Source organism: Zingiber officinale, chromosome 9A (genome assembly GCF_018446385.1).
Source record: "Zingiber officinale cultivar Zhangliang chromosome 9A, Zo_v1.1, whole genome shotgun sequence".
NCBI classification, from domain to species: domain Eukaryota; kingdom Viridiplantae; phylum Streptophyta; class Magnoliopsida; order Zingiberales; family Zingiberaceae; genus Zingiber; species Zingiber officinale.
This window is the reverse complement of record NC_056002.1, coordinates 55661369-55671836: the sequence shown is the minus strand read 5'-3', so window position 1 is coordinate 55671836 and position 10468 is coordinate 55661369. Positions and strand designations below refer to the sequence as shown.

The window sequence follows — 10468 nt, the reverse complement described above, 5'->3', positions numbered from 1 at the left end:
ATGAAAAAATAAACTACCAATAATAGGTTAACAAATAAATTTTAGATCATCTATACATGTTGTATTGGAACTAACATTATCTAATGATATTGAAAATATTTTATGAGTTAATCCATATTTTTTTAAAAATTAAACATAATAATTGTGTGATGTTATGAGTATTATGTGATTCATCAAAAACTGTATAAGCTAATAATCTTTTTTGGAAGTTCCAAGAGTTATCGATCCAATGACAAGTCACACCCATATATGAATATTTTTGCCCATGATCACTCTAATTATCAAAACATAAAGAAACTTTATTATCTAATTTACTAAATTCATAAATTAAATTTTTTCACTTACTTTACTAAATTTTTAATTGTACGAGTAAGTACAGTCCTATGTACACGTTTAACACATGGATTAAGAGATTCTTTACAAAAATTTTCAAATATGCATTTAAATCCAAAACGTAAAGAAAGATGTTCTACGGAAACAAATTTAGCTAATGATTCTCTTAATTTATTATCCAAATATAAAAATAAATCGGAATCAGTACTACCACTAATTGAAGAAAATCTTGATAATTGTATTTGAGAACGGTCGAGTACATATTCCGTCGAATGATTCGTTTGTACATGTCGTTTCAACGACTCATAGCCATTGCCAGCTTGGAATTTGTAGGAAGCATTGCAGTCTTTACATTTTGCACGTATTTCTCCCGACAGAAGAATGACATTCTCAAAATGTTTAGTAGAAATAGAAGACTAGAGGAGGATTTTCCGAACCTTAGAAGTAATTGCATTGCACTTCCTTGGATTTCGCGTGTCGGATTCGGAAGGTGCTCGATCTAATCATCGGTGGATTGAATGTTGGGGGTCCTCCTCCGGTAGATTAACTATTTTCTTTCTCTTCTGAGCTCGAGATGATGCATTTTCACGGTCTCCTTCCGTTGTAATTGAAAATTGGAAACGAAAGTGAGTAGAAATGAAGAAGAAAAAGTATAGAGAATACGAAATTGAGATTAAGAGTAGAGAAGATGTGCGTGAAAATGATGAAATAAACTCTCTATTTATAGAGTTTGGATAGTAATGGATATTAAATCATAACCATTGATTAAAAAACGGTTAAATTATTCTAATCGTTGAAAAAAATACCAAAAACAATCCCCTACCCCTCCCTTAATGGCTAGGGACCGTCGGTTAACCGGTGGTTCCAATGGCTAGGAACTGCCGGTTAAAAAAAAAACTAGTTGAACCGGTGGGCCGAATTGACGGTCCGCCGATTTTGCACTTAAGGAACCGGAACTAGCCCGATAATTTGCCGGGCCGGTTTCAGTTCGGTCCGACGAATTGGGTCAACGGACTAGTATCAACCCGATGAACTGGGTCTCGAGCAATCGACTAATTAACTCGATTACATGTGCGAACTACCTGGGGTCAGGTTAGGCTGGACACGACCCGGGGTCATGTCTATATGAGATTAGGCGTCCTTCTTATTAAAAAGGGCACTCAAACGATAATTTCAAAAACATAAAGTCGCTTTTTTGATTTTTAGCCCAGGTATTTATTTTTTAGAAGAAGTATATCTTTGGGAAATATGAAATTATAATGCGCCATTTGAGAAATTCCCAAACCCAAGAGGCCCCTTTGAGAAAATACCAATTAATAAATTCCTCTGCTTCTATCCCTCTCTCTAGCGGTTTCTCTTTCTCTCATGCAGGACCTTGCTCATGTGCATCAAATCTAGCTTTCTTAAGGAATTAGCTAGCTAGTACAAAAACTACTAAAGCTTTCTGCTGGGCAAAAGCACAAACACCTGGCGGGCGCACCTTTCTGGAGGTGGATATGCTTGCGGTGGAACAACGGCGAGGGTCCAACGGCGAGGAAGGCGCTCCGGGAAGCTTCCTCAGCGGCGGGGATGAGACCTTAGACGACGAGGCGTTCCTCGACGACATCAACTTCGGGGACCTCTTCATGGGGATCGACGTCGATGGGGACGTGCTGCCGGAGCTGGAGCTGGATCCGGCAGAAATCTTCGCGGAGTTCCCGGTGGGAAGTGCAGAGGCTGAGGAGTCGGCCGCCGATGGCCTAGTGGTCGAGGCCGCCGTCGTAGAGGGGGATAAGGAAGCGACCTGGGGCGATGAGGTGGTAAAGCAAGAGGGCGATAAGAACCGTAAGCCATCGCCGTCGCAGGGGAAGCGCAAAGCAAAGGTGAGCCACAAACTCCTCTCTCTCTCTCTCTTTCTCTCTCTCTCTTCACGGGTGCATCTGGCAGATCTGAGTGCAATTAAAACAACCAAAAGTGGAAGGAATCACGGTCTTCACTTACCTTATTTCCTTCTGTGGTAGGTGGACTGGACGCCGGAGCTTCACCGGAGGTTCGTTCAGGCGGTGGAGCAGCTGGGGATCGACAAGGCCTTGCCCTCGAGGATTTTAGAACTCATGGGGATCGACTGCCTCACTCGCCACAACATCGCAAGCCACCTTCAAGTACAGTACTCTTTTTTCCTCATCGGAATCTGGATTCGATCGAATGATTTCCCAAGGAAGTACTGCAGCAGATTTGAGATTTTGCCCTCGATTAATGCTTTGTCGCCATCCCTGTTCTTGTCGAATCGAACTACAAATATCAATCAATTTCAAACTGATTAATTAATGCACACACGCATTTACTGACATCGATCGAGATCAATGATTGATGTGTAGAAATACCGATCGCATCGGAAGCATTTGCTGGCGCGGGAGGCGGAGGCCGCGACCTGGAGCCAACGGCGGCAGATCGGAGGCGGCGGTGGCGGGGTGAAGAGGGCGGCGGACATCACCCCATGGCTGGCTCCGACGATCGGGTTCCCTCCTCGGCATCCACCACTGCCGACGCAACTCCAGCCGCCCTTCCGTCCGCTCCACGTCTGGGGCCATCCGACGGTGGGGGAAACCGCGCCGATGACCCCTCCCCACGTGTGGCTCCCGCATCGGTCCCCTACGCCGGCGCAGCCCTGGGCGGCAGCTCAGCCGCCGGTGGATCCTTATTGGCACAACCACCACTACTCAAGAGTATACAAGTTCTTATTTATTTCATTTCATTACATTACATTTCATCTTCATTTCATCTTAATTTAATTTAATTTAATTACAGGGAATGGTTCCACGGGCTGTGACGCAGGGAGCGCTTTGCTTTCCTCAGCCGTTACCCACGCCGGTAATCGATTTAATTAATTAATAATATTATTTCAGATATAAATTATGATGAATTTTTTCTAATTAATTTAAATTAGAGCTATGATACTCATCTAGAATTTTCATCTAGAAAATTCATCTAGATAGACACATAAATGATGGGACCCATCATTTCATTTTTTGTGGACCCATCATTTATGTGTCTATCTAGATGAATTTTCTAGATGAAAATTCTAGATAAATATCATTTCTCTTTAAATTATCTCCACGTACGCAGAGATTTGCCGGTGCGACGGTGCCAGGAATAGTTCCGCATCATCCAATCTATAGGGAGATTCCTTCCCCTCTCACCAACTCAAAACTACAGCCAGATGCTCATCCTGTGAGTATTTTTTTTTTAAAAAATAAATTCATTTATATTTTTATTTAATTTAGCAAAATTATTACTTATAAAATATTATTATATCAAAATAAATTTTAACAATTAATTAGAATTATATATATATATATCATTTTTAATTTGGATCAAATTAAAACTTTTTTTATTAAATTAATAAAATATAATTAGATATAAAAATGCTCCAAATTAATCAAGTTAAAGTAATTTTATTCCATTTTATAATTAACAAAATAGGAGTATAATAAATTAATATATATAGAAAATCGTTTAAAAAATAATATAATTAGTGCCTACAAGACGCTCATAATTGATTTATTTTATTTTTTGATTTAAATTAAACTTGTTCAGTGGTTAGAAAGCATTGATGCGGCTATCGAAGACGTTTTAGCAAAGCCATGGCTGCCGCTGCCTCTAGGCCTGAAGCCCCCCGCAGCGGACAGCGTGCTGGTAGAGCTGCAGCAGCATGGCGTCTCGACAGTTCCGCCTTCGCGTGGCTGAATACCGAACAGTACACATGCAGATTTACGTGCTACGTACGATCGAAAATCCGTCGACATGGACTTCTTCCTTCTAGACTGCTGTTTTCTAGCATGCAACATAAACGCAAATACTCGCTGTCTCCGGCAATGCTTAAGCATAAAAATGTACGAGTAGCTTAATAATATAATGGTAGGAGCTCCTGCCCAGTGATTTTGATGAACAATTAATTTTGAGTGAGTAAACTGATGTCATGACTAAGAATGTTTGGTTAATAGACTTTTAGTAAGTACTTTCTAATTCATCAGAATACTATTCTGATGATCAATAAATTTTTTTTATAAGACTCGATCGGCCATCCTCATAATGAATTGATATAAATTAAATACTAAATGTCAAATAATAATAATAATAATGTCATTGCTATTTTTTTATCATGTATAACATAGTTAAATTTAGATACGGCATAAAATAAAATCTAATATTTATGTGCAAGGATGAACTAGAGAAAGGATAGATTATATCTGAGTTAAGACAATTTTTTTTTGATTTTTTTCCACCCTAAAAAATCAATTAAACCGAAATAACCCATTTATTAAAAAAAAAGCTCGCTTATGCCAACTTATTCTATTAGGTTCCGATTTTTAAATTCAAAAAACCAATAATATGGGTTATGATGAGTGAACCTTTGTAGGAGAGAAAAAAGGGATAATGAGGATAAGGAAGGTGGAAAAGAGTAGGATGAGGATGTAGTAGGTTGCCCGAAAAAGGGTTTGACTGGGTAAGAATGTTGTTACACGTTTAGCAGGCAAAGAATGGTTGAACGAAATGGATTGGCCAAGCATATGAGATCGGCAGGAAAAGGCCGACTGAGTATGAATAACCAATTGAGTATAGAAGTATTTAACTTCATGCAAAATGAAGACATAGCACGTTCGGCAAACAAATACTGATCGAACGTAGAAGCACTTAGCAATGAGATGTCCTGAAGCTTATATATGCCCGACGGGTTAATCTCGATCGATAAAGTATGACCGGCCGAGCTCAATAGACTGGTCAAGTACAGAGGCATTTAGTCTCGCACGACCCTTGGTATGCGGCCGACTGAGGGAAGGTCCACCGGGCAGTAGTGTTTGTATACGCCCGACTGGTTAATCTCGGTCGATAAGGTATGACCAGCCGAGCTCAATAGACCGGTCGAGTACAGAGGCATTTAGTTTCGCACGACCCTTAGTATGCTGCCGACAGAGGGAAGGTCTACCAGACAGTAGTGTTTGTATACGCTTGACTGATTAATCTCGGTTGATAAGGTATTGTTGGTGCAACCTTAGGTCAAGGTTGACCTGGTTGACCCGACTCGAGTTGACCTGACTCGAGTTGTATTTTGATGTTTGACAAAACCAGAAGAGTTGTATTTTGATGGGAGATTGTTGGTGCAACCTTAGGTCTAGGTTGACCTGGTTGACCCGAGGTGAGTTGACCTGACACGGGAAAAGTCCAAGTATGAGAACTTGGCAAGTGGAAGTCGGAGAGGGCTCGGAAGCTCGTTCTCCGGACTAGGTCAGAGAGGGCTAGGTAGCTCGTTCTTTGGACCTGACGAAGTAGGAGAGGGCTCGGTAGCTCGTTCTCCGAACTGTGGTCAGAGAGGGCTCGGTAGCTCGTTCTCTGGACCGGATGTGGAAAGTCCTGGTAAGTGAAGCCAGGAAGACGGAAAAGTCCTGGTGAGTGAAGCCAGGCAGATTGGAAATCCTGGTGAGTGAAGACAGGTGAAAATCCTAGTGAGTGAACATAGGTAAAAGGGAAAGTCTTGGTGAGTGAAGCCAGGCAGTGGGAAAGTCCTGGTGAGTGAAGCCAGGCAGATTGGAAATCCTGGTGAGTGAAGCCAGGTGAAAATCCTAGTGAGTGAAGCTAGGTGAAAGGGAAAGTCCTGGTGAGTGAAGCCAGGTAGTGGGAAAGTCCTGGTGAGTGAAGCCGGGCAGATTGGAAATCCTGGTGAGTGAAGCCAGGTGAAAATCCTAGTGAGTGAAGCTAGGTGAAAGTCCTGGTGAGTGAAGCCGGGCAAGGGAAATCCAGATAGATCAAGGGTGATCGGACATCTGGTGTTGAGAAGGTCAAGGGAGTGACCGGATACTTGACACGAAAAGAAAAGTCCAAGTGGGTCAAAGGGATTGACCGGACACTTGGTGGGGAGGCTTAGCAGGTCAAGGGAGTGACCGGATGCTAAGCATAAGATACCAATAGGTAAAGGTTGACCAGATATTGGTTTGGAAGGTGTAGAACTTGGTTTGGGCAAAAACCAAGACCTGGATCGATCAGTGGATCGATCCAGTGATACACGGTTAACTGATCGGTCTGGTGACCGATCAGTAACCAAACAGTATGCTACTGTTTGTCATCTGATCGGTCTGCAGACCGATCAGAAAGCGAAAAGAAGTTCGGGAGGAAAAAGAAGATAGCATGCTGATCGGTCCCTGGACCGATCAGAGGAAGCTCTGATCGGTCCTGGGGACCGATCAGAGGAAGATCTGATCGGTCCCCAGGACCGATCAGAGTCTTCCTGGACCGATCAGGATATGTCCTGATCGGTCCAGATATATCCGTTGGCTCTCTCAACGGGTATCTCCGTCTTCTTCGCTGTCTGCTTTGCAGGTCTGCTTTGCAGGTATAAAGGAGATCGAGGGCTGCTACAGAAAAAAAGTGCTTTGAACTCTCTGAAACTCTTTTTCTTCTTCTGCTACGAAGCTTCTGCTTCTTCTTCTTGCTGCCGCAAGTTCTTCTCCGAAGGTTCGCGTGAGCTTCCTTCGGCTGGGTTCCTGCTGTTGTAGGCGTCGCTTGAAGCTGCTGCTTCATCCAGTCGAAGAGAAGGCAAGTAAGCGAAGGTTTTACAGTTGTATTGTATTTTGCTTCTTGCTGTATACTCCTTCTTGTATTGCTTTTGCAAAACTTTGTGGCGAGGTTTCTCCACCCAGAAGGAGTGATTATTAGCCGGTTCTCCGGGGACTCATCCACCGACGGATTGATAGGGCTCGTCCACCTTACGGACACGCCGAGGAGTAGGAGTTTATCTCCGAACCTCGTTACATCGACGCGTTGAGGTTTGATCTTCTTGTTTTCGTTTCTTGTTCTTATTTCCGCTGCGCTAACCCTAGTTTGTAGAAAGAAACGCGAACGATTTGGGGCGGCTATTCACTCCCCCCCTCTCTAGCCGAGACCATCGATCCCAACAAGTGGTATCAGAGCCACGTTGCTCTTCGTCGGATTAACACCCGGGGGAGCACAAGCTAGAGAATGGATCGACTCGGAGAAGACATCACGTTTCCACCATTCTACGAGTGCTGCGACTTCGCGTATTGGAAGGTAAGAATGAGGTATTTTCTTATGACTAACCTTGAAAATTGGAGTTGTGTTCAATTAGGTTTCAAGTCTCCGATGGACAAGAAAGGAGAAACCCTAGAGAAGAAGGAGTGGACCAAGGAGCAAATCCACTAATCAACCATCAATGATGAGGTAACGAAAATCATTGAATTTTCTTTACCTAATGACATTTTGTGTAGGATAGGTGGTTACAACAATGCCAAGGAATTGTGGAACAATTTGGTCAAGTTCCATGAGGGGAGCTCCACTTCAAGCCATGAAGAGGAGTTAAGTGAGCCAAGTAGCTCACATCATGGAGGGAGCGAATTAGAAGTTGAGAGTCACTCAACGTCTAAGGAAGAAGAGGAGGAGGTCTCTTCTTCAAGATCGGAGCAAGAAGAAGCATCTACCTCCGGAAGGGATGAGGAAGAGAGCCTTCATCCATCCTCAACCCTAGGTAACTCAAGCATTGTAATTTCAAATAAGTTACATATAATATGCTTTGAGTGTAGGGAATTTGGGCACTACAAGAGTAAGTGTCCAAGGAGGGTTAGGAAGACTCCACCGACACCAAAGGTCAAGGGAGCCGGAGTCCCGACACGCAAAGGCAAGGAGCACGTGGTATGCTTCCAATGCAAGCGAAGGGGACATTATCGGAGTCAATGTCCAAGGGGGAGGCAACCTCACAAGGACAAGGGATGCACATCGATAGGGGGAGCTAAGGCAAACCCTAAGGTACCTTTTAAGGCACATTATTGCAATTCAAATAAGAAACATGCTAGTAGTTTTATTGCTATTGCAAATAATGATGAGCATGTTAACAATAGAAAACCATATGTGTGCTTAGGTGCTAAATATGTTAGCTTAGATAAGGATAATACTAGAAATGTCAACCCTAGGATTAACTCATCTAAGGCTAAGGAAAATCTAGGTAGAAACCCCAAAACAACTAGACACATGCCTAGGAATACCTCAAAGAAAAATTAAAAATTGAGGTATTAGAGAAGGAGAATCAAGTCTTGAGGTCAAGACTTGATACTTTAGAAAAGGCCCTAAAGAATTTAGAGAAGTCAACTCTAGGGTCTAAGGGTCAAATTTCAAAGCCCAAGGACAAGAAAGGTTTGTGTCACAAACCTAAGTCCCAAATGGTCAAGCCCACCTATCATAATGTTCCATTCGATTATGGAACAAAACCTAGGGCTAGGAAGACCAACACCAAGGTCACAAGGGGAGTCACCCCTAGAGTTGATCTTGATGAGTCCGAAATGATCAAGACTTTAAAGCCTAAGAGGGTCATTAGGAGGGTTGCTAGGGAAGTTATCCCTAGTGAATATTTAGTGAACCCAATGAGCTCTAATAGGTATTGGGTTCCTAGGAGCATCTTCTCTACCCCATAGATGGGTCAGAGAGTGTCAACTCCGATTAGAAGGGTAGTTAACCCAACTTTGAGGAAATTGACACTCAAGAAACATTTTCAAGGTTTTGTGAATCCTTGAAAATGAAATGGATTTATCATTTACTCCTTGAAGAGTAAATTGTGCCATATTTGAAAAAAATATATCGACTTTAATCTTTATTGGCACAAGTTAGGAAAACCTAGAGAAATACCAAGTTGGGGTCTTGGTACTCTCTTAGGAATTTAAGACAATCTAGGCCTTAATTAAAAAGGTGCTATTCTTGAGGAAATATGAAATATGCCAATATTTGAGGATATACTTAATGTTAAGTGGCATAAATTAATCAAGAAAAATAGGAATGCCAACTTAGGTTTGGGCATTTTCTTGAAGCACTTTGAGCAATCTAGGTTTAGATTTTAAGTTAGCTAAGGTGTTAAGGATACTTAGATAGGTAATCTAGGTATTTTATTTGTGCTAACTTACCATGGTTGTTTGCCATATACTATGCCATGACATCATATTTATTTTATGATCATTTGAAATGTCATGATAATGCTTAGGTTAGTTATATGTCATGCTTTATTTAAGTTTCATATTTTATGCCATGACATCATGACATTGGCACATGTTTGCATTTATGATATCATTTTATGCCATGTCATCATTTCTTGCATTTATAATCAATGAAATTGATCTAAGGATAAACAACACAATTTGATATGGAGATCAAGTTGTTGTTTTAGAAAATGCATGAAAACTTAGCCTAAGATAACCTAAACCCATATCTCACATCAAAATTGACTTGGATGTGTTTGATACATCTTAGATGTGTGTGAGATATTAGGATTGTGAGTTAGGATCAAGGTGCATAGTTCTTGTACCTAGATGAGCCTAATTCTAATTGGGGATCATAGGGAAAGCTTATGTACAAGTCATGTACATATAGCCCAAAGATTGTGGTTCCAAATTAAAGGGTTTAAAATCATTTCAAAATTGATTTGAAAAACCTTGATGAAGCTTTTCTAGTGATAGCATTCATCATTGAGCGAATTGATACAAAGTTGAGGTAAACTTGAACTATTTCAAAGTTTTTGAACTTTGAATCAAGATTTGAAAATGGAAGTTATTTTCATATAAAACTATTTTTCCATGATAGTATGTGGTATGAGGAATGTATTCTCAAATTTTCATAATTTTTCGAATTTTCTGTGATTTTCTAGAGGTTTCTGAATTTCGGAAGGAGAAAAATCAGAAACTTCTGATATCAGAGTTGTGGACCGATCAGAAGGGAGTCTGATCGGTCCAGGTCTGTGTGGATCGTGTTAGGGTGTATACTAAAAGCCTAGCTTTTGGTATAAACATTTATCTAGTAATAAGAATCACATTGGTCAAATGTCTACATTTATGATAAATGTAGTTGTTCAATTAATTTATATTGTAGATAACATGGTGTGTGGTGTCACACACAGAGGATCATGTTATCAGTACCTTATAAATTATAAACAGTAGCTCACGACCAAAATGGAAAGGAACAAACCATTAGAAGGTCGTAGTGTAATTAGGTATCAGTTTATCTTGACTGTATAATTACACTAGTACAATTAGAGTGTATTGAGTAGGACCATTTGAGGTCGTTTCTTTTATACTGATTTTATAAAGAAACAAAAACCTCGGTTATT

The 10468-nt window shown here is 41.1% G+C and overlaps 1 protein-coding gene and 1 long non-coding RNA gene across 3 annotated transcripts; one reads left to right on the top strand and one right to left on the bottom strand.

Annotated features, from left to right (window-relative positions):
* Positions 1-1829: 1829 nt before the first annotated feature.
* On the top strand, positions 1830-4338 carry LOC122020855 (probable transcription factor GLK1). Of its 2 annotated transcripts, XM_042578884.1 has the most exons (6): positions 1830-2195; positions 2334-2474; positions 2691-3038; positions 3121-3183; positions 3439-3543; positions 3910-4338. In XM_042578884.1, exons 1-6 carry the CDS (start codon positions 1830-1832, stop codon positions 4057-4059), a joined length of 1173 nt encoding a protein of 390 aa, XP_042434818.1. In that variant the 3' UTR covers positions 4060-4338. The 2 variants fall into 2 exon arrangements, with proteins under 2 accessions (XP_042434818.1, XP_042434819.1); XM_042578885.1 differs by lacking the exons at positions 3439-3543; positions 3910-4338 and adding an exon at positions 3260-3319.
* Positions 2224-2838, bottom strand: LOC122020856. Its single transcript, XR_006122349.1, has 3 exons — positions 2697-2838; positions 2314-2604; positions 2224-2252 (listed from the first exon to the last, which is right to left on the bottom strand). It is a non-coding gene; the product is annotated as an uncharacterized LOC122020856 (long non-coding RNA).
* Positions 4339-10468: the final 6130 nt, after the last annotated feature.